The sequence below is a fragment of the Dasypus novemcinctus genome, chromosome 27, assembly GCF_030445035.2.
Source record: "Dasypus novemcinctus isolate mDasNov1 chromosome 27, mDasNov1.1.hap2, whole genome shotgun sequence".
Classification (NCBI taxonomy): domain Eukaryota; kingdom Metazoa; phylum Chordata; class Mammalia; order Cingulata; family Dasypodidae; genus Dasypus; species Dasypus novemcinctus.
In genome coordinates, this window is record NC_080699.1 from 9,191,709 (window position 1) to 9,212,874 (window position 21,166).

Below are 21,166 nucleotides of genomic sequence, written 5' to 3' on the forward strand. Positions count from 1 at the left end.
AGGCAAAAGCAAGTCATGTCCAGCTTAAAAAGAGTGACCCTTGAGTTCTTTATGCCTAGCCAATGTGGCTGAAAACTGGGACACAGTTATTGAGTTTTCCTTTGCTGTCTGTTTTCTGTCATCTAATGTAGCGGGTAAAAAACCCAGTGTTTAGGCTATCGAATAGGTGTGGATTTGTTCAGCTTTGCTGTGATACTTTAAAATCTGTTTTCCTTTAAAATCTTTTTGGAGCCTTTTGTTTATCTTAATGGGAATACAGTTGAATAAATCATTATAATTAGCAATAGGAAAAACCCTAAGTCCACTTACTGTTTTATAGGTTCACATTTACATTTTTGTCTGATTCGTTCTTGAGGGCTGTATTTATTATGGTCTGCATAAAAGTCCTTTTTTAATATTTCCAATCAATATTTTTTGAATGTAGGCTGGTGTGTCTAAACTAAATGAAGCTAAAGCTCTTGTGGATGAACTGAACAGAAGAGCTGGAGAGCAAAGTGTCTTACTTAAGACTAAGCAAGACGAGGCTGATGCTGCCCTTCAAGAGATCACAGTATCAATGCAGGTAACGGGGGAGGGAGCGGACGAATGTGAACGTTAGGGAGGCCCTGCCCGATGGTCAGTGAGTGTGACAAATGACATTTTCGCCTGTGAGGATTTAAAAAAATGTTGCTTGTCTAAACTAGGAGCCTCCTGACCTGCTTCAGCCTGGCTGGCTGCCCTCTTTGCCTGACACGCAGTAGTTGTCCTGCGATCTCGCGTCACCACCTTCCTGGTTTACCCCCGTGTTTCAGTTGAACCTGTCCCCAGCGGCGTCTTGAGGAAGGATGCGCCGGAGAGAAGCTTTGAGATCTCCCATACAGGAACATTCTCCCCAGGCACTCGATTGCTTGGGCTCTGGCAGTCGTGCTCTAGACAGGAACATGTTTTCTTCTAGCTTCTGTTACTGTGATTGGGAAAGTCGGTCATTTCACTTACTGGTGCTTCTCAGGTGGCCTGTGTTTTCCTCCTTGAAATCTTTTAGAACTTGGTTTCTAGTGTTCTGAAAGTTATGACGACCTGCCATGGTTTAGTTCTGTTTTTATCCACTGAGTCGGACAACATGTGGGCTCTTTCCACCTAAAAACTTACCTCCTTAAGATCTGGAAAATCTCCTCAAATTATTGTATGGATAATTCCTTTTCCATTTTCTCTGTTCTCACTTTTTAGAATTATTATTTGACTTTGGATTTCTTGGTCTAATTCTCTAATTTTCTTATATTTAGTTTTTTTTTTTTCTCTACTTCAAAATTTTCTCAACTCATAACTCTTCTATTGAGTTTTTCATTTCTTTTTATTATATTGTTATTTCTCAAGAGATTTTTTTTTTTCACCTCTGTATGTTTCTTTTTGGTAATATTTTTGTTTCATCATTGCAGTATCTCTACTTAACGTTTAGAAGGTATTTTATGAACTCTTCTTTTTCTGAATTTGTTTTATTATTTCTCTTTTCCTATATGATTGCTTTTTTCTCAATTATTCACAAAATAGGCTTTCTTTTTATGACTGTTAATCTTCATTGAAAATCTGAGTTTGGGAGGGATCTTGTCTATTGTGAACTTCACAAGGGGTCATGTGGCCTGACTTGAAAGATATAAAAGAAGATTTTACTTGATAAGCCAAAATCATGTCCATTGGCATATGGGGAATTTTCAAAAGCAAATAACATTTCCAGATAATTGATGATTATGGACACATTCAGTGTTTCTGAGATAATTTTATTGACTATCTGATCTGGTAAATAATACATCAGAGATGCAAATGTAATTTTCAAACTGCAGAACTCTAGCGTAATTACTTTCTCAAGCATTATGGTACCAAATTAAGATAAACATCAATTTAAAGAAGTAAACCATTGTTTTAAAAAATCTGTCAAATATTCTTTATCTTATAAGAGTACTTTCAAATATTGGAAAAGTAAAAGCTAGGTAAATGATTACATTATTGATAGTTGTGTATTTTTAAAAGGAAAATATACAAGACTATGTGCCTTATACTCTTAGGCTAGTGTACATTACTAATGTAAATTGTTAATCTTTTGGGGGAGCTGGTCTGAAAAGAGGTGTTTCTAAGACTGAAGCTAATTGTATTGCCTATCATAGGCCCAGAAGAATAACTAGGCTTCTCATATTGTAATATAATTCTGCTTAAATATAAGTAGTAGACACTTCTGATTGGTATTTTATAAAGGATTCTGTTTGTAGAGACAGCTCAAATACCAAACTGTTCACCTTACAAAGCTTGCAACTCTGTGGCAGAAGGAAAATACAAATTAAATGCTGTAAGACTCAGAACATGAAAAACTTCCAATTGGAAGAGTAGGTCAATAAAAGAAAGAACACTTGAGCTAGTCTTCAAGGAAGATTTTGATGTGTGGAGGTGAGAGAAGAGCTTTCCCACTGAGAAGTGGCAGCAGAGATGCAAAGGTTGGAATGCTTGTGGAACAGAGAAAAGCCCAATTGAGCTGCTGTGTAAGGTTCCTGAAGAGAGCACTGGTTCAGCTGCTGGTTTTGTCTGCAGGTTGAAACCACCTGGGAGTCTTTACGGCTCTGAGTGAAGGATGCACCCAGGTCAAACGCCTCGTCTCTGGCAGTAGGACTCCAGGCATTGGTAGTTTTAAAGTCCCTGAATGATTACAAAATAGTTGAGAATTGCTGTTGTAAGAATTCTTAAGAGTGTTTCTGGAAGCATTTTCTCTTTGGTTTTCAATTAGTATATAGAGACCAAATGAAAACATTAATAATATTGAAGTGTTTTTTATATATGTTAGATTTGACACCCTTGATTTTTTGCATTCCTGAGCAGAGGTCATGTGACGTTAATATATAATTTAGTGTTCTTTGAGTCTTTACTCAATTCTTCTGTTATTTGCCATCATATTATTAATTACCATGATTTCAGTTGAATTTGTCTTCTATAAAAATATAGAAACACAGACTTCTAATACACTACTTAATCTCTGTTTTAAGACTCTAACACATTTATTTTCAGTTCCCTCATTTATGAAATGAATCTAGTGATAGTACTGACCTCCCTGGATTTTTTCAAGTGTTAAACATGTAATATTATTATTTTTCTAAATTATGCATTTATGACTTTCTTGAATTTAACATAGTAAGCATTTATTGTTTTACTAACCAGAAAAAAAATACAAAACAATAAAACAGAAATCCTTCTGATAGTAAATATGGAGTAAAATATATCATCGATTTCTTAGGAAATTTAGAATCTCTTGTTATAGATTCAAAAATTAATACTGGAACATCAATATTTAGAAAATGTTATTTTAAAATGAGTTATATTTTTGATATCATGCTTTTAAATATTGAGTGCATTAAAATTGCTTGCAATGTTATTTAAATATCCTATAGGATGCCAGTGAGCAAAAGACAGAACTTGAAAGACTAAAGCACAAAATAGCAGAAGAAGTTGTTAAAATTGAAGAAAGGAAAAATAAAATTGATGATGAGTTAAAAGAAGTACAGGTAAGTAAAAAGAAACATTTTAAAAGCCATTTACATTTTACCAGGTATATCTAGGATTTTAAATACTGTTTGGAAATGAAGTTATTTTCTAATAGTATTATCAAATGATATTACATTCAACCAGAATATTATTTGTGAAAGAGGACAGGAAGGAAAGCCTGCTAGGAAAAGCATGTGAATTAACTGATGATTATTAAAAATAATCTTTGTTTTCACTGAACCATATTGTTTTGATTGTATAAGGAAAAAAATATGTTGTAGCTAAGTTAAAGCAAGCCTTTAAGCTCTTTTTGTTTGAACTTCACTAAATTAACCAACTAATCTTAGAATACAAAGAGCTTCTTGAAAATAGTTAATTGTCCCAAAATAAATTAGGTTTTCCTGATATCAGCAGCTGTGGTGACAAGAACTCTTTCTTTTTCAACTTAAACATTTTGTACTTTGTGTGCTTTAAAACATTTTTGTATTTGGAGAGGGTGTTAGTAAATAAAGTCATTTTGATAAATGACAATAAATATTAATAAATCATTAAAGATTTTTTTTCACAATTTAAAAGTTAAAATGTCCTTTTTCTGTTTTAGCCTCTAGTTAATGAAGCTAAACTAGCAGTCGGAAACATTAAGCCAGAATCTCTTTCAGAAATTCGTTCACTACGCATGCCACCTGATGTAATCAGAGACATTCTTGAAGGAGTCTTAAGGTTGATGGGTATCTTCGATACATCTTGGGTGAGCATGAAAAGGTAAGTTTTGAATTTTTGAAAGATTTCATTTCAGCTATGAAATACACATTCTTTCATGGTTTAAAATATTTCTAACATTGTTTATCAAACTGAAAACTGCATCTGAAAATTTGGTTATACATTTTGCCCAGAAATTTCAAGGTGTTTGATAAAATTGTATGTCAAAATTTATATATTCCTTTCTCTATAAGTGATTGTTAATAGTGTTAAAAGAGGAGAAAAGGATATCATAAAATCTTTAAGGATGTCTCAATATATATTTAATTTTTTATTTGGCCCTTACATGTAACAAAGCAATGTGATTTACTGCGATTTATTGATGAAGAAAGTAGTTACTATTCTAAAAAATTCTTTCATTCTTGGGGGAAAGAGAGAGAGAGAGAAAGAGAGAAAGAAATGAAAAAAGTGTGAACTAAATGAGGAAAGGCAGAGTATTATCAAATTGTGTTTCACATTAAAACAGTGGTGTTATGGTTTGTGCTGATATTAAATTCCAGTTTAGGATTTAGGTTAATAGTAAAGAGACCTTTTCAAATCTGAGCATGGGAGAGGAGGTTTTTGTCAAAGTAGTACTTTATTTTTTATTTTTTTAAATTTATTTTTCTTTTTTCTTTTATTTTTAATGTTACATTAAAAAAAAAGTAGTCCTTTAAATTACCTTTTTTTTTTAAAGATTTATTTTATGTATTTTTCTCCCCTTCTCCCTTCCCCCCTCAATTGTCTGCTCTCTGTGTCCATTTGCTGTGTGTTCTTATGTGTCTGCTTGCATTGTCAGGTGGCACTGGGAAACTGCGTTTCTTTTTTGCTGCATCATCTTGCTGCTCCAGCACTCCACGTGTGTGGAGCCACTCCTGGGCAGACTGCTCTTTTTTCATGCAGGGCAGCTCTTCCTTGTGGGGTGCACACCTTGCGTGTGGGGCACCCTTACGGGGGGGTGCCTCCGCGTGGCATGGCACTCCTTGCGTGCAGCAGCACTGCACATGGGCCAGCTCACCACACGGGTCAGGAGGCCTTGGGGATCGAACCCGGGACTCTCCATATGGTAGACGGATGTTCTATCAGTTGAGCCACATCCACTTCCCTAAATTACCTTTATACTGACAGTTATTGGAGTCAGAATTTTTTTCCACCAAGTTTAGATATGAAAGTTCTGTAAGAATTGGCATGCCCTGTGCATATGAGTATCCCGTCATTCACAAAAAGGGACATGAGTAGTATACCAAGATTGTAATTCTTTCATTTAACTTATTCCAATTTATTCACAGATTATATTGACCTTTGCATTTCTTTAGAGTTCTTCCTTGTTGACTATAGTAACAATGATAGATACCATACTAGATAGAAGGATAAATTTTTTAGTAGCCTACTGTTATGTTAACTGATGGATTAAAAGTATTGCATATGGGCTTCTGGTTGACCATGATGGTGGGTAAGATGCTCCAGGGTTGCTGTTCCCCTACAGAATTTGAAGAACTAGGAAAAATTGACAGAGCCATCTTCCTGAAAACTCCAGAAAACAGTTAAAGGGTTACAGTAACTGGGTGAGTGCAGAATCAAGAAAACACAGCTTTAAGCACTGTAGGAGAAGCTAATGGTGGAGCCAGCCTGTACTCCCATTGTGGGCCTCTGGCCCTGCTCCAGAGGGAGCAGAGAGGCCCCAGGCATACCCCAGGCTGCCTGTATGCTGGTGCCAGTCTATCACGTGCCACAACCAGCACGCAACCGGGACGCTCTTCTCTGGTTCCCCTCTCAGAACTTGCCCTGCACGAAGAAGCGGCTTGCTGACAGCAAAAACTTTGGCTAAAATTCAGCACTTCTTGACAAAAACACTTAGACAAGTCGGAATAAAAAAAAACTTCCTCAACATGACAAAAAATGTATATGAATACTCACAGCTAACATCATACTCAATGGTGAAAGACAGAAAGCTTTCCCAATAAGACCAAGAAAAAGACAAGGAAGCCCACTGTCACCCATTAGTCAACATCATATTGGAAGTTCAAGCCCGAACCGTTAGGGAAGACAAAGAAACAAAGGCATCCAAATTGGAAAGAAAGAAAGCAGTAAAACTTGCCCTATTTGCAGATGACATGATCCTTGTGACAGTTTGAGATTATTTATGAATCCCAGAAAGAGAGATTATGTTTGTAAACTAATCCATTCCTGTGGGTGTCAAATGCATTTGATTCAGCTGACATGTCTTGATTAAATTACCTGTTCAGATTAGGGCTTTGATTCCACCATGTCAGTGGGGTGTGGCTCAGGGTTGAGGCCCGCCCTTTGGTGGGCTGAGAAACAGACACTCCCTAGGAAGACACACAGGAAGATAGAGAGCTCCTTAGGCATGGAAGAGGAGAGAATTTGGTCATTTCAGTCCTGCCTTGTGGCAGAAAAGAGAAGGCTCAAACGGCTAAAGCCTCAGGAAGAGAGATGAACCATTTGCCTCATGGTTTGTAGCTGAAGAGAACAGAGCTGCTGAGCAGCTGAAAGGCCGAGAGACCAGGCAGAGATGGCCTGCTGTTTTGCTTCAACATGTGACAACTGACTTTGGTAAGAAAGCAGCCTTAAGTTGTACTCTTTAGGGCCTTGTTGTAAGCTTTTACCCCAAATAAATACCCTTTATAAAAGCCAACAGATTTCTGGTACTTTGCAGAAGTACCAGACTAATACTTCTATATAGTATAAAGACTAATACTTTGGCTGATTAATATAATCCTATATTAAATCATGAATTATCTATAATAAAGCTACTAGAGCAAATGAATTCAGCAGACTGGTAGGGTACAAGATCAACATTCAAGAATCAGTAGTTTTTCTATGCACTAGTAGTGAACAATATGAAGAAGAAATGAAGAAAAAATTCATTTACAATAGCAGCTAAAAGCATTAAAAAAACTATGAATAAATTTAACCAAGGATTTAAAGGACTTATCTGCCTAAAACTACAAAATATTATGAAAAGAAATCAAGAAGACCTAAATAATTTGAAGGAAATTCTGTGTTCATGGACTGGAAGATTAAATATTATTAGCATATCAATTCTATCCACCATTATTAACAGATTCAATGCAATCCTAATCAAAATTCCAACAGCCTTTCTTTACAGAAATGGAAAAGCTAATTATGAAATTTACATGGAAGAGTAAGGGGCCCTGAGTAACCAAAACCATCTTGTAAAAGAACAAAATTGGAGGACTTACACTTCCTAATTTTAAAACTTCTTTTAATGCTACAGTAATCAAAACAGTAATACTGTCACAAGGACAGAGATATAGATCAAGGAAGTTGAGCTGAGAATTCAGAAATAAATCCTCACACCTGTGGCCAATTGATTTTTTTGGTAAAGGGAGTGCCAATTAGTAAGTGAGTGCCATATATGCAAGCAGGTGCTCAGCCACTGAGCTACACCTGCTCCCTGGTCAAATGATTTTTAACAAAACTGACAAGTCCACTCAGTGGGGAAAGAGAGTAGTCTCTTCAACAACTGGTGCTAGGAAAACTGGATATCATTATGTAAAAGAATGAAGGTGTATCCCCACCCCTCACAACATTTACAAATTTAATTCAATATAGATGAAAGTCCTAATATAGGAACCAATACCATGAGTCTCCTAGAAGAAAACATAGGGAAGCATCATCTGGACCTTGTGTTAGGTAATGGTTTCTTAGGCTTTACACCCAAAGCTTAAGGAACAAAAGAAAAGATAATATAAATGGGACTTCATCAAAATTGAAAACTTTTATGCATCAAAGGACTTTATCTTGAAAGTAAAAAAGACGACTTACAGAATGGAAGAAAATATTTATAAACCATATTTATAAATGGAGGAAAATATTTATTAAGTCCAATAAGGGTTTAATATTCAGAATATATAAGGAAATCCTCTAACTCAACAACAGAAGACAACCCAAGTTAAAAAATGGGCAAAAGACTCGAGTAGACATTTATCCAAAGAAATACAAATGGCTAATAAGTACATACAAATGTGCATTAGTGATCAGGGAAATGCAGATCAAAACCACAAGGAGATACTACATCATATCCACTAGAATGGCTACTAAAAAAATAACAAAACAAAACACAGTAACAAGTGTCAGAGAGGATGTAAAGAAATAACACACATTCTTTGTTGGTGGGAATGTAAAATGTCACTGCAGAAGACAAGTTTGGTGGTTCCTCAGAAAGTTAATTATAGAATTACTATGTGACCCAGCAATCTCACTTCTAGGTATATTCCAAGAAAAATTGAAAGCAGAGACTTGAATAGATGTTCATAGCAGAATTATTCTCAGTTGCCAAAAGATGGAAGCAACCCGAGTGTCCTTGAATGATAAACAAAATGTGTATAAACATATATGGAGGGAAGCAAATGTGGCTCAAATGATTGGGCTCCCATCTATCATATGGAGGGTCCCAGGTTTGGTTCCCAGGGCTTCCTCTTAAAAGCAAAGCTGGCCTGCACCATGGAGAGCTGGCCTGCGCTGCGAACTGAGGCAAGATAATGCAATGAAAAAGAGACACAGAGGAAAGACAATGAGAGACACACAAACCAGGGAGCTGAGGTGGGTTCAAGCGATTGGATGCCTCCCTCCCATGTCAGAGGTCCCAGGATCAGTTCCCAGTACCTCCTAAAGAGAAGATGAAAAGAGAAGACAAGCAGACACAGAAGAACACTCAGACACAGAGAGCAGGAGGCAGGGCAGGGCGGCAGGATAAATTATAAAAAAACACCATATAATGGAATGTTATTCAGCCATAAAAGAGAATGAAGTTTTGATACATGCAACAGCATAGATAAACCTTGAAGACATCATGTTTAGTGTTATAAGCCAAACATGAAAGGACAAATATTGTATGATTTCACTGATAAGAAATAATTAAGGAGGCATATCCATTGTGTCAGAAAGTAGAATGCATAGTTATCAGGGGCTTGAGTGGGGATAAAGAATGAGGAGTTAATGCTTAGTACAGACTTTCTCTTCGGGACAGTGGAAAAGTTTTGGTAAGGGATGGTATGATGGTAGTACAAAATCGTGAATATATTTTAACACCATTGAATGTTATACTTGAATGTGGTAAAAGGGGACATTTTAGGTAGTATATCCTACTAGAATAAAAATTTTAAAGAAACAAACCTTAAGACTGTACAACAGAAACAGCGAACCCTAATATAAACTACGGCCTGTGTGACAGTGTTACAGTAGGCCCCCGTACTGTGGCGGCATGTCCAGGACCTGCCATGGGTAGCTGAACCCGTGGATGGAGACGAGCACCAGCTCCCTCTCGGGACTGCAGCAGCGACCACTGCAGTCTGAGGTGCAACAGAAAAACTAGCATGGATTTTGTCTTTATGCTTCATCACTTCACGAATCAAAGGCTCGTTCTTGCCATCCACCTGGCAATCTCTGTGTACAATTTTCTTTCTTTTTCCATCGTATCGAGAAAATTTTTACTTTTTCACTAATGGGAAGTGCATCATGGCTCCTCTTAAGCTTAGAAGCACTACCAAAACGACTACTATTGTGTTTTGGGGCTATTTTTACAGTAAAGAAAGGCTTTCTTAAAAGCACTGCAATACCACCCGAGGAATGCCATCAGCGGGAGCCCTGGAGGCTGCCTGGAGGCAGGTTTCCATGGGGCACAGGTGTGGGGACAACGGGAGGGGAGTCACGGACTGATTGGAGGATGTCACCTGTTACGGTCTCAACTTGCTTTGTGTAGTTTGAAACTTAGGCATTTATTTTTTTTATTTCTGGAATTTTCCAGATTTTCCTATTTTTCATGGGTAATTTCATTTGTAATTGGATCAGTGGATAGCGAATCAACAGATATGGATGCACAACAATATTATAATAATATTGTTTCATCGGTTGTAACAAAGGCACTGCACTAATGCAAAGTGTTAATACTAGGGAAACTGTGTGTGAAGTGGGGATATGGGAACTGTTTTCTCCATGATGCTTCCTTTCGTAAACCACAACTTCTCTAATAAAATGTATTGCATACACCAGTTTGCTGCATTGATTTTTATTTTAAAGATTTATTTAATTATCCCCCCTCCCCTGGTTGTCTGTTCTCTGTGTCTATTTGCTGCGTCTTGTTTCTTTGTCCGCTTCTGTTGTCGTCAGCGGCACAGGAAGTGTGGGCGGCGCCATTCCTGGGCAGGCTGCTCTTTCTTTTGCCCTGGGCGGCTCTCCTTACGGGGTGCACTCCTTGTGCGTGGGGCTCCCCTACGTGGGGACACCCCTGCATGGCACGGCACTCCTTGCGCGTATCAGCACTGCGCATGGGCCAGCTCCACTCTGGTCAAGGAGGCCCCGGGGTTTGAACCGCCGACCTCCCATGTGGTAGACGGACACCCTAACCACTGGACCAAGTCTGTTTCCCTGCAATGATGTTTTTATCAGAGACAGCAAAATTTTTATTTATCCTCATTTGAAACAGTATGCTTTCCTTTCAGTTTCCTTGCCAAAAGAGGTGTGAGAGAAGACATTGCAACCTTTGATGCACGAAATATTCCAAGGGAAATAAGAGAAAGTGTTGAGGAACTTCTTTTCAAAAATAAAGGATCTTTTGATCCAAAGGTAATTTTTAACAGTCCATGAATTCTCTTTTCTGTACTGTATAGTCTCTGCTTGTTAAGATTTTGTTATTGATTAGATTACTTAAATATTTATCTATCTTCTATCTATCTATCTATCTATCTATCTATCTATCTATCTATCTATCTATCTGTCTGTCTATCTATCTATCTATCTATCTATCTATCTATCTATTTAAAAGTACTAAGTAACTGGGAAGCATTCACCAGCAGAATTAAGTAAATTAGAATACAGGTGGCAGTGAGGGAGACATATCTTAAAAGAGTTTTTTGAATCCTAATAACTGCTTTCACTTGTAAGTTCTAAGTTGTCATTTCTTTACTCCCAATTTCTTGGTATGCTCCTATTTCTTCCTGCGTATTTGTCACATAATAACAGATTTCTGTGTTTGGGTAGTTGTATCTGTAATTTTTGTGAACAAATTACGTATTATAGTACTGGTAGTTTTTAGATACGTTATTTAAAATCTTAAGTATGACTTCTTTTACACTAACACTACTAGTTCAAAATGATTCATTAGAATCATATGAACCATTTATCACATCTAAAGAGAGAATTTATGCTTGAGTGTTGTAGATGGTGTATGTACTCAATATAAATGTGACTAATGGGCAGTAATTTAGATAAAATAACATGTTAATGACTTTCTGTGATTAAATAGGATTTACTTTTTTTTCACCCTCCCCCTGAGATGGCTCCCTCACCTGTCTGTTCATTGTATGCTTTTTGTGTCTGCTTCTTGAGTCTGTTCATTGTCTCTGCTTGTTGCATCTGCTCATTGTACCTGCCCTCTGTCTGTGTGTCTTCTTTAGGAGGCACTGGGATCTGGACCCAGGACCTCCCATGTGTTAGGTGGGTGTCCAACTGCTTGAGCCACATCAGCTTCCTCATTGTGTCTGCTTGTCAGCTCGTTGCATCAGCTCATCTTCTTCAGGAGGCACTGGGAACTGAACCCAGGACCTCCCATGTGGGAGGCAGGCACTCAACTGCTTAGGCCACATCTGCTCCTCCTAAATAGGATTTAGTTTTAAAAAATTACAGATTTCATGTACATTTCTCTTAGTCAAAATAGCAGTTTACTTTTTAAAAAACCTAAAACTTCATTATTTGGGATATGATATTAAGGAAATGCTTAATTAAAATGTATTTGAATTAACTTTGTTTTTATCTGAAGTGAAGTTATGCTACTGGGTAACTTGCAATGGGTCTTTCAGAATGCGAAGCGTGCCAGTACTGCAGCTGCACCTTTGGCCGCCTGGGTTAAAGCCAATGTCCAGTATTCCCATGTCTTGGAACGAATTCAGCCTTTGGAAACGGAACAGGCAGGATTAGAATCGTAAGTGAAATATACAATACACACAATCCTAATCTTTATTTTGACTGATTTGATGAGTTAGTTCTATTATTAATGTTTATTTAGGATTATGTCCTATTTCTAAAAAGGCAGGTGACAATATTAAAACATATAATGTGATTTGAGAGAAAACAATTAGAACAAGACCAGAAAGGAGAACCATCTCACCTTTTTCTCAATTATTATATTGTTGGAAGGATAACTTGGTAGAAGTTTCTTTTGAAACTTTTGTAAAGGGAAAAATATTCAAGTACAAAAAGAGAGTTTTGGAAATTCAGAACTTCTGGACTTGTTTTCTCCTTCTAAATTCTAGGCAAGGTTTAGGATGCTTCTTCCAAAACATTTTCTGGGTAGGTGAGGGGAATTAGTAATCCACTGATACACAATGGTGTATTAATTGTCTCAACATAATGATATCAAATTTGTTTTAAATCGTATTAAATGTTTATATTATTTTGGCTATATATTTTTTTTCACAGCTGAGCTATACCATGTTTTATGAGTATGTTTTCTTGTACACCTTTTTGTCATTTCTTCAGTTGATTATTTTTTTTCTGTTTACATATCACAGATTTATTTGCAGACTCTGTCAGAGCTCTAAAACATATTTGGTTACCTGTGTATTCTATTTATTTTTCCCTGGCATTATACCTCAGAGACTTGTGTCCTCCTGTTCCAATCTGCATTTGTTCTTTCCTAGGTGTGTTTCTTCCAGCCAATACCCTCTCTCTTTACCATTCTGTATTGTATCCCTTTCTTATGAAGCCCCTCCCTTTCTCTTTCTTAGTTTAGTTCCTTGTTTTTCTAGAACCCATCCTCCATAGTAACTTCCTAAGAAAGAGTATATGGGATGGAAACTTTTTTGCTATCTTGCATACCTAAACATAAATACCATCATATTTGATGAATGGTTGGACTGGGCATAGAATACTAGGCTAGCAACAGTTTCTGTTGTGGTAGTTCTTAAAGTATGGTCCCTGGGCTGGCAGCATCAGCTTTACTTGGGAGCTTATTAAAAGTACAAATTCTTAGGGAGCGGGGGTAGCTCAGAGGGTTGAGCACCACGTGTGAGGACCTGGGTTCAATCCCCAATACCTCCTAAACAAAACAAAACAAATTCTTGAGCTCCATCCCAGGCTTACTGCATCACATATTTTAGGGAGTAAACCTGGCAGTTTGTGTCATGAGCAGCCCTCCAGGTTATTCTGATGGGCACTAAAGTTTGAGTAGTCCTGCTCTACTATCTCTTAGTTTCCAGCTTGCTCTTGAAATCTGATATTATTTTGATTCTCTGTATGTTACCTTTTGTATGTTACCAAATATTTTGGTATGTTACCACATAACATTCTCTGTATGTTACCTTTTGTATGTTACCAAATATTTTTTCTCTTTGGAAGTTTTTAGTTTTTTTTTTAATGTCTAGCATGGTAACTTCTATAGCTCTTTGTGATGTATACTCACTCACTGGCCATTTAAGTTTAGAAATTCATGTCTGTCAGTTCTGGGACAGTTTATTGCGTTCTTCCTTTGATAATCCCCTCTGGTACCTTCTCTATCATTTGGAATTCTTTTGGCTATATCTCAGTAAAACTACTACTCAAAATGGCTTTAAAATAAATCAACTTATTATTTCACAGTACAGCAAGTTTGAAAGTAGGTTGTTCCCCTGGTGGTTAATTAAATGCCTCTGTGATGTCACTGGGGACATTCTAAGCTCTTTCCTCATTTTCTGACATTCTCAATGTGTTTTCAAGTTAACTCCCCTTTGGACACAAGCTGTTTGCTAATCCTGGTTGGACAAAGTAAGATCTAGTTAAAAGAAAGGGCTTATTTCTTTCCTGTGCACCGTTTTTTTTTTTTTGCCAGAGACATTGTGGCTTTACAGAACAATCGTGCATAAAATACAGGATTCCCATACACCACCCCGCCACTAACCCCTTGCATTAATATGGAACATTTGTTACAGTTAACTATAGTCTATGGTTTGACCTAGGGTTCACTGTTTGTGTATTGTAGCTCCATGGATTTTTGAAAAGGTTTTTCTTTTACCATATATATGATCTAACATTTCCCCTTTTAATCACCTTCAGATATATATATTTCCAGTGCTATCGAGTTCACAAAGTTGTATGCATCACTTTTTAAAAAAAGATTTATTTATTTATTTATTTTTCTCCCCTCCCCCCCCCCCCCACCCCGGTTGTCTGTTCTCTGTGTCTGTTTGCTGCGTCTTCTTTGTCGGATTTGGTTGTTGTCAGCGGCACGGGAATCTGTGTTTCTTTTGGTTGCATCATCTTGTGTCAGCTCTCCATGTGTGCAGCACCATTCCTGGGCAGACAGCACTTTCTTTCGCGCTGGGCGGCTCTCCTTATGGGGCGCACTCCTTGCGCATGGGGCTCCCCTACGTGGGGGACACCCCTGCGTGGCAGGGCACTTCTTGCGCGCATCAGCACTGCGCATGGGCCAGCTCCACACGGGTCAAGGAGGCCCAGGGTTTGAACCGCGGACCTCCCATGTGGTAGACGGACGCCCTAACCACTGGGCCAAGTCTCTTGCCTCACTTTTTTTTTATTAGAGAAGTTGTAGATTTATAGAAAAATCATGCAGAAAATGCAAAGTCCCCATAACTTTTTTTTTCCAGGATGTAGCAAGAATTGAACAGTTTTAAAAAAGATTATTTATTTATTCATTTCTCTTCCCCCCCTCCCCTCACTCTGAGCCTCCCATGGGAGGAAGGTACCTAATCACGTAGCCACCTCCGCTCCCTGCTTTGTGGCCTCTCTCCTTGTGTTTTCTTCCTTGTGTCTCTTTGTTGCGTCATCTCGTTGTGTCAGCTCACTGCACCAGCCCCTCATGCCAACCCATCATGCCAGCTCACTGTCCTGCTTGTCTTCTTTAGGAGGCACCAAGAACCAAACCTGGTACCTCCCCTGTAAGCCACATCTGCATTCTGGGGATTGAACTTTTGATATCAGATGACAAGGCATCTCCCAATTTTCTTGGCAAAAATTCTAATAATTTCTCATGTTAAAAAATGAAGTCATACATTGAAAATATTCTCCATAAATTTGACAGCAAATAGAGATTGAGTTCCACAGCCTTTGATGAAAAGCCCAGAGTACATTGTTAGAACACAGCTCGGGATGTTTCTGCAAAGGACCAAGCTAGGGTGCAGCCAAGTACTTTACGTATATTATCTCTTTTGTCCTTCTCAGCAAACTTACTTTGGAGCAGGATAAACTGTTACCTTATTTTATAGATGAGGAAACTAGGATTCAGAAAGGGGAGGAGCCGGATCAGATAGCTGGTGATGAGCCAGATCTTAGACTCTGAGGCCCTACTCGAAATGCCCCTTCCAGGCCTGCCAGTACCACCACACACAAAATTACAGGCATTGGGGACTGAGGAGCAGAAGGTAAACACAAGAATAATTGGCTCCCAAATATGCCGTGTGAGCTCAGAGAACTCAGTGGGACGTGGTCAGTCCTGGAGGAAGCACTGAGCCCCCTGAGATGGGCTACTCCTGAGGGATGGAGGAAGTAGAGGTAAGCACCTCAAGAGTGGAAGGGGAACCCCGAATTGGGAGCTTGAATAGAATATACGGGGCTTCAAGAATGTGTCTTACTGAGTACCTAGTATGCATCATATATAAACTGGGGTTCCAAGGAGCAACAGGGAACCCAGCTTCCTTGGCAAAAGGCGTTTTCTGTGTTGTCTCACTTTCAAAATAACCCTACGAAGTAGGAATGGTCATCACTATGATAATGCCATGGTAGAGATGAGGCTCAGAGCAGTGGAATGACTGACTCTAACACTTCTCTTTTTTATACATTTTAAAAAGATTATTTATTTATTTATTTAGTCGTTCCCCCCCCCCCCCGTGTTGTTTTGCACTTGCTGTTTGCTCTCTATGTCCATTTGTTGTGCTGTCTTCTGTGTCTGCTTGTCTTCTCTTTAGGCAGCACTGGGAACCGATCCTGGGACTTTAAGGAATGGGAGAGAGGTGCTCAGTCTCCTTTGCTACCTCGGCTCTTTCTGTATCTCCTCTGTGTCTCTTCCCATTGCATCATCTTGCTGTGCTAGCACTCTGCTCAGGCCAGCACTCCTGCATGGGTGGGCCAACACCCCACGTGGGCCAGCTTGCCTTCACCAGGAGGCCCAGGGAATCGAACCATGGACCTCCCATATGGTAGATGGGAGCCCAGTCGCTTGAGCCACATCCACTTCCCTCCAATACTTTTCTTAATGCACCATCACTGTTTCAACAATAAGAGCAAAAAGCATTACTTAGTTCCCATCCTTCTAGGTTTTTCATTAAACTTAAATGATTTTCATTAAACTTAAATGATTGATCCCCAAACTGGCACACACTCATCATCTTTTGGCATAACTCCTTAAAAAGTAACTTTTTGATGATAAAATTAACAATGCTCAACAAAGAAAATTTGGAGGATAGAAACATAGCAGCAAAAGAAACAAAATTCAGATAATTTTCTGTCCATTTGTCAACCTTTGTGGTGGTCTTCTCCACTCTTTTTGCTATGAGTAAATTTGTGGTGTGCCTTTTACATTGGAGTTATTATACTACATATGTGTATTTGTATAATAACTGTTTAACCTTATAAGCATTTTTCCCTTTTTAAAAATAGGTTGCATTACCATGAATACAGGCTGTGGAATAATCCATCCATTTTTAAAAAGATTATTTATTTACTTGTTTGTTTATTTATTTATTTATTCCCCCCGTTGCAGCTTGTCCATTCTTTTGCTGTGTCCATTCACTATGCGTTTTTTCTGTATCTGCTTGTCTCCCTTTGCTACGTCACCTTGCTGTACCAGCTCTCTGCGGTGCACGGGCTGGCCTGCCTTCACAAGGAGGCCCCGGGACATGAACCCAAGGTTTCCCATATGGTAGACGGGAGCCCAACTGATTGAGCCACAGCCGCTTCCCTAATCCATCCATTTTTAATCATTTTTAAATCATTTCCTTCTTGGAGATTTCATCTACATTTTGCTGTTATAAAAATATTTCTTCAAACAGTTTGGAGCAGGTGGCAGACTTGGCCCAGGGGCTAGGGCGTCTGCCTACCACATGAGAGGTCCGCGGTTCAAGCCCTGGGAGGTCCGTGGTTCAAATCCCGGGCCTCCTTGATCCGTGTGCCACTGGCCCATGCGCAGCGCTGATGCGCACAAGAAATGTTGTGCCACACAGGGTTGTTCCCGCGTAGGGGAGCCCCACGTGCAAGGAGTGCGCTCCGTAAGGAGAGCTGCCCAGCGCGAAAGAAAGTGCAGCCTGCCTAGGAATTGCGCTGCACACATGGAGAGCTGACGCAACAAGATGACGCAACAAAAAGAAACACAGATTCCCGTGCCACTGACAACAGAAGCGGACAAAGAAGACGCAGCAAAATAGACACAGAAACAGACAACCAGGGTGGCAGGGGAGGGGAGAGAAATAAAGAAATAAATAAATCTTTAAAAAAACCAAAAAACAGTTTGGAGCATATAACATTGTCCTCATTTAGGTTTATTTCCCTCAAATAGATTCTCAGAAGAGGAATTCCCAGGTCAAAAGATCTGGACATGTTACGCTTTTGATGCATATTACCAAGCTGCTTTCCAAAAGACTTTTAGCAAGAATAGACATAGAGTGTCTGTTCTTCACAGCATCACCAGCTTTAGGTGTTATCAGCTTTTTAAACTTCAAATTTGTAAGGCTGTAAGTGATAACTTCTTTTAATTTGTATTTCTTTAATTTCTAGTGAGGTAGAAAATGACCTATATACTCTGCTGCTTCTTTCATGAGCAGTCTGTGTACTTGTCAATTTGTGTGGGTTCTTTACATAATAAAGTTGTTAACCCATTGTCTGTTAAACATTCCCCCAGTCTGAAGTTTGCTTTTTATTGCCATCATGATTTTGGAATAAGATAGCTATTTTCCTTCAGCAACAGAAGTTAAAGAGTTTTTTTTTATGCTTTGTAAATAAGCCTGTCCACCTTTTCCCCTGTGATTTCTTCCATTTTCTTCAGTCTTTGAGAACCACTGATTCCTGCAATGGTTTATTTTCTGTCGGGTTCATGAACTGATGGACATGTTTGAGTTATTTGGTCATCTTTTTAAAATTAATTAATTAATTAATTAATTTTTGAATAATTTTTTATTGTCTTTTTTTAAAAAAGATACATAGATCACAAAAAATGTAACAAAAAATATAAGAGGTTCCCATATACTCCACTCCTCCCACATCAACAACCTCTTTCATCATTGTGGCGCATTCATTGCATTTGGTGAATGCATTTTGGAGCACAGCTGCACTGCAAGGATAATAGTTTACATTGCTGTTTACACTCTCCCCCAGTCATTCAGTGGGTTATGGCAGGATATTTAATGTGCAGCATCTGTCCTAATATCATTTAGGACAACTCCAAGTCCCGAAAATGCCCCCTCATCACATCTTTTCTTCCCTCTCCCTGCCCTCAGCAACTACTGTGGCCACTGTCTCTACATCAATGATACAGTTTCTTCCATTGCTAGCATCACAATAGTATTCTATAAGAGAATACCAGTAAGTCTACTCTAATCCATATTTTATTCCTCCATCTTGTGGACCCTGCGATGGTGATGTCCACCCTGTGGTTGGCACTGGGGTTGGTGTATACTCAGGAGACTAGAATCTCTGGACTGGCCATGTGCCAGCTGGGCCCTGAGCCTTAGCAGAGTTGAAACACTACTCTCCAGTTCGTTGGGCCTCCCCAGGTCAGCTAACAGAGAGGCGAATATGGTCAACCCCCACACCAGTCTACAGCTGCAAGCAGGAGAATCGCATCCATCAGCCACGTGGGATCTAAGCCCCCTCTTGATTTAGTGTTTGTCATCTTTTTAATAGCAAGGGAGAGGAGAGGGCTATCTCCTTTTTTCTGCATAAAACTGACTTTCCCTGACTTACTTTCTGATTAGTATCTTGAAATATGCTCTTTGGAGGTGGAGGCTACAGAAGGAAGTGTGTATGTGTACATGCATCCAAAAAAATCCGAAAGAAAATGTTAACAGTAGTACGTTCATTTTCTGGCTACTAAAGCAAATACCATACAGTTGGTTGGCTTAAGCAACAGAAGTTTATTGACTCACAGTTTTGAGGCTAGAAGTATAAACTCGTGTCAGTGAGGCGGTCCTTTCTTCCTGAAGGCTGGTATTCTGGGCTGGCTGCTGGCAGTCCTGGGCCTTGGCTTTTCTGTCACACGGCAGTGCACATAGTGGCCTCTTCTCCTTTCTCCACTGGATACCATTGACTTCCAGCTTCTTCCATGGCTGCTTCCTGTGGCTTCCTCTTCTGTGTCCAATTTCCTTTGCTTATAGGGATTTCAGCCACACTGGATTAAGGCCCATGCTCATTCAGTTTGGGCACCCCTTAACTAATAACCTTTTCAAAGGTCCCATTTGCAAATGGGCTCACACTCACAGGTCCAGGGCTTGGGACCGGAGCATGCCTTTTGTGGGGGACAAGAGTCAGTCCCCAACAAATGGTTATCTCCAATGTGTGGGAGCAGGGCTGAAGGATTTGTTCTTATTGCCTGTCCAGTATCCCTATATCCTTTGGGCAAGATGTCCCTTCTCCATTCCTTGTGACTCTTCTCTGGCTTCACTGTTCACTTACCCAGCACGGCGTCTCATCCCCCTGGCAATAGCTGTGGGAGCTAATGGGTAAGCACGTTACTCATGCAGAGCTGATTGGAATCCTTTGCTGAGATGATGTACGAATCTGGACGTAGCTCTCCTTCTGCCAGGTTTAGGTGGAAGCCACGTCTCCTGCTAGGTAGAGAAGGTGACTTGGAGACAGAGTGGGAAGCGTCCAGCATGGAGTCCAACCAGCATTAAGGGGTCCCTCCGTACCCCTTCCCCAGCCCGGGGACAGTGGGTGCCTCACCTCATAGTCCAAGCCTCTCCGCTGCAGCTTCCTCCCCACTTGTGTGTACATCTTTTAAAGAATGCACTCATTTTTAGGAAATCTTTCCATGAAGACTGCAGCAGATAGTCCCTAACTTTCATAAACCAGTAGTCAGTTATGCTTTCTCCTAAGGTAATCATTGGAAAGGAGAAATAGACAGTCATGGCTAAATTATGGCCAATCCATGTTTACTCAGTTATGTGAGGGAGGGGTGCACACCATAACAAGGGGGCTTTATCAATATCGCAGGTAAAAAAAAACTGGGAATGGGCAGGCAGGTGGAAGTGCTGTCTCCATGTTTCAATCTGAAACTCATATTAGCCTTCACTTGGAACACTTGGACTAATCTTCTGATCTTATATTTTCTCTCATAAGGGTTTCTGCTAGCAATTATGACAACTTCTGTGTAAATGAGAAAAAAGGCATCCTTTCTGAAAAGACACCCCAGGGCATCTTCTGCAGTGTATGAGCACCCAGCAGGGTATTACACAAGAGCACTATCAGTTTTCTTTCGTTTGTTTTACTTTCTCAGATTTATCTTCCAACAACTGCACTATTTTAGTTTTATTTTTGCCATCTTATTTGTAATTTCCAAGAGTTTTCTTATTTCCTTTGAGTTTTACTTTTTTTATTATGGCACTTTCTTCTTGTTTCTTACATGAAATATGTTCTCTATCTCTGAAGATATTGTAAGGTGTTTTTTTTTGTTTTGTTGTTTTGTTTTACCTGGCCTTGGTAATTTCCTCTCTTCCTTTCTGGATTTGTTATAGTCTGTTTCAAATTAAGAGACTTTCTTTACTTGTCTGGTCATTGGCTGGTCGTGGGTTATTAGTTGTGAAGTACGGGAAATCTGACCGGAAGCTCTGAGTATGTTGGCTGCTGAATGTCGCTGTGGGTGGTCAGGGTGCTCTGGCCACTTGATGGTCATCCCTTCATATTTGTGGGTAGTTTTTGGGGGAGGGTCCAATAATTTTCTCTAGAAGAATCTTTGTATCTTCTT

The 21,166-nt window shown here is 39.3% G+C and overlaps 1 protein-coding gene across 1 annotated transcript in view; it reads left to right on the top strand.

The window, feature by feature from the left end:
- Positions 1 to 21,166, top strand: part of DYNC2H1 (dynein cytoplasmic 2 heavy chain 1) — a 339,886-nt gene that overhangs the window by 105,139 nt on the left and 213,581 nt on the right. Inside the window, exons 55-59 of the mRNA XM_058289227.2 lie at positions 425 to 562; positions 3,408 to 3,521; positions 4,103 to 4,263; positions 10,725 to 10,848; positions 12,081 to 12,202. Coding sequence (XP_058145210.1) covers positions 425 to 562; positions 3,408 to 3,521; positions 4,103 to 4,263; positions 10,725 to 10,848; positions 12,081 to 12,202 — 659 coding nt within the window. The remainder of the gene's footprint in view (positions 1 to 424; positions 563 to 3,407; positions 3,522 to 4,102; positions 4,264 to 10,724; positions 10,849 to 12,080; positions 12,203 to 21,166) is intronic.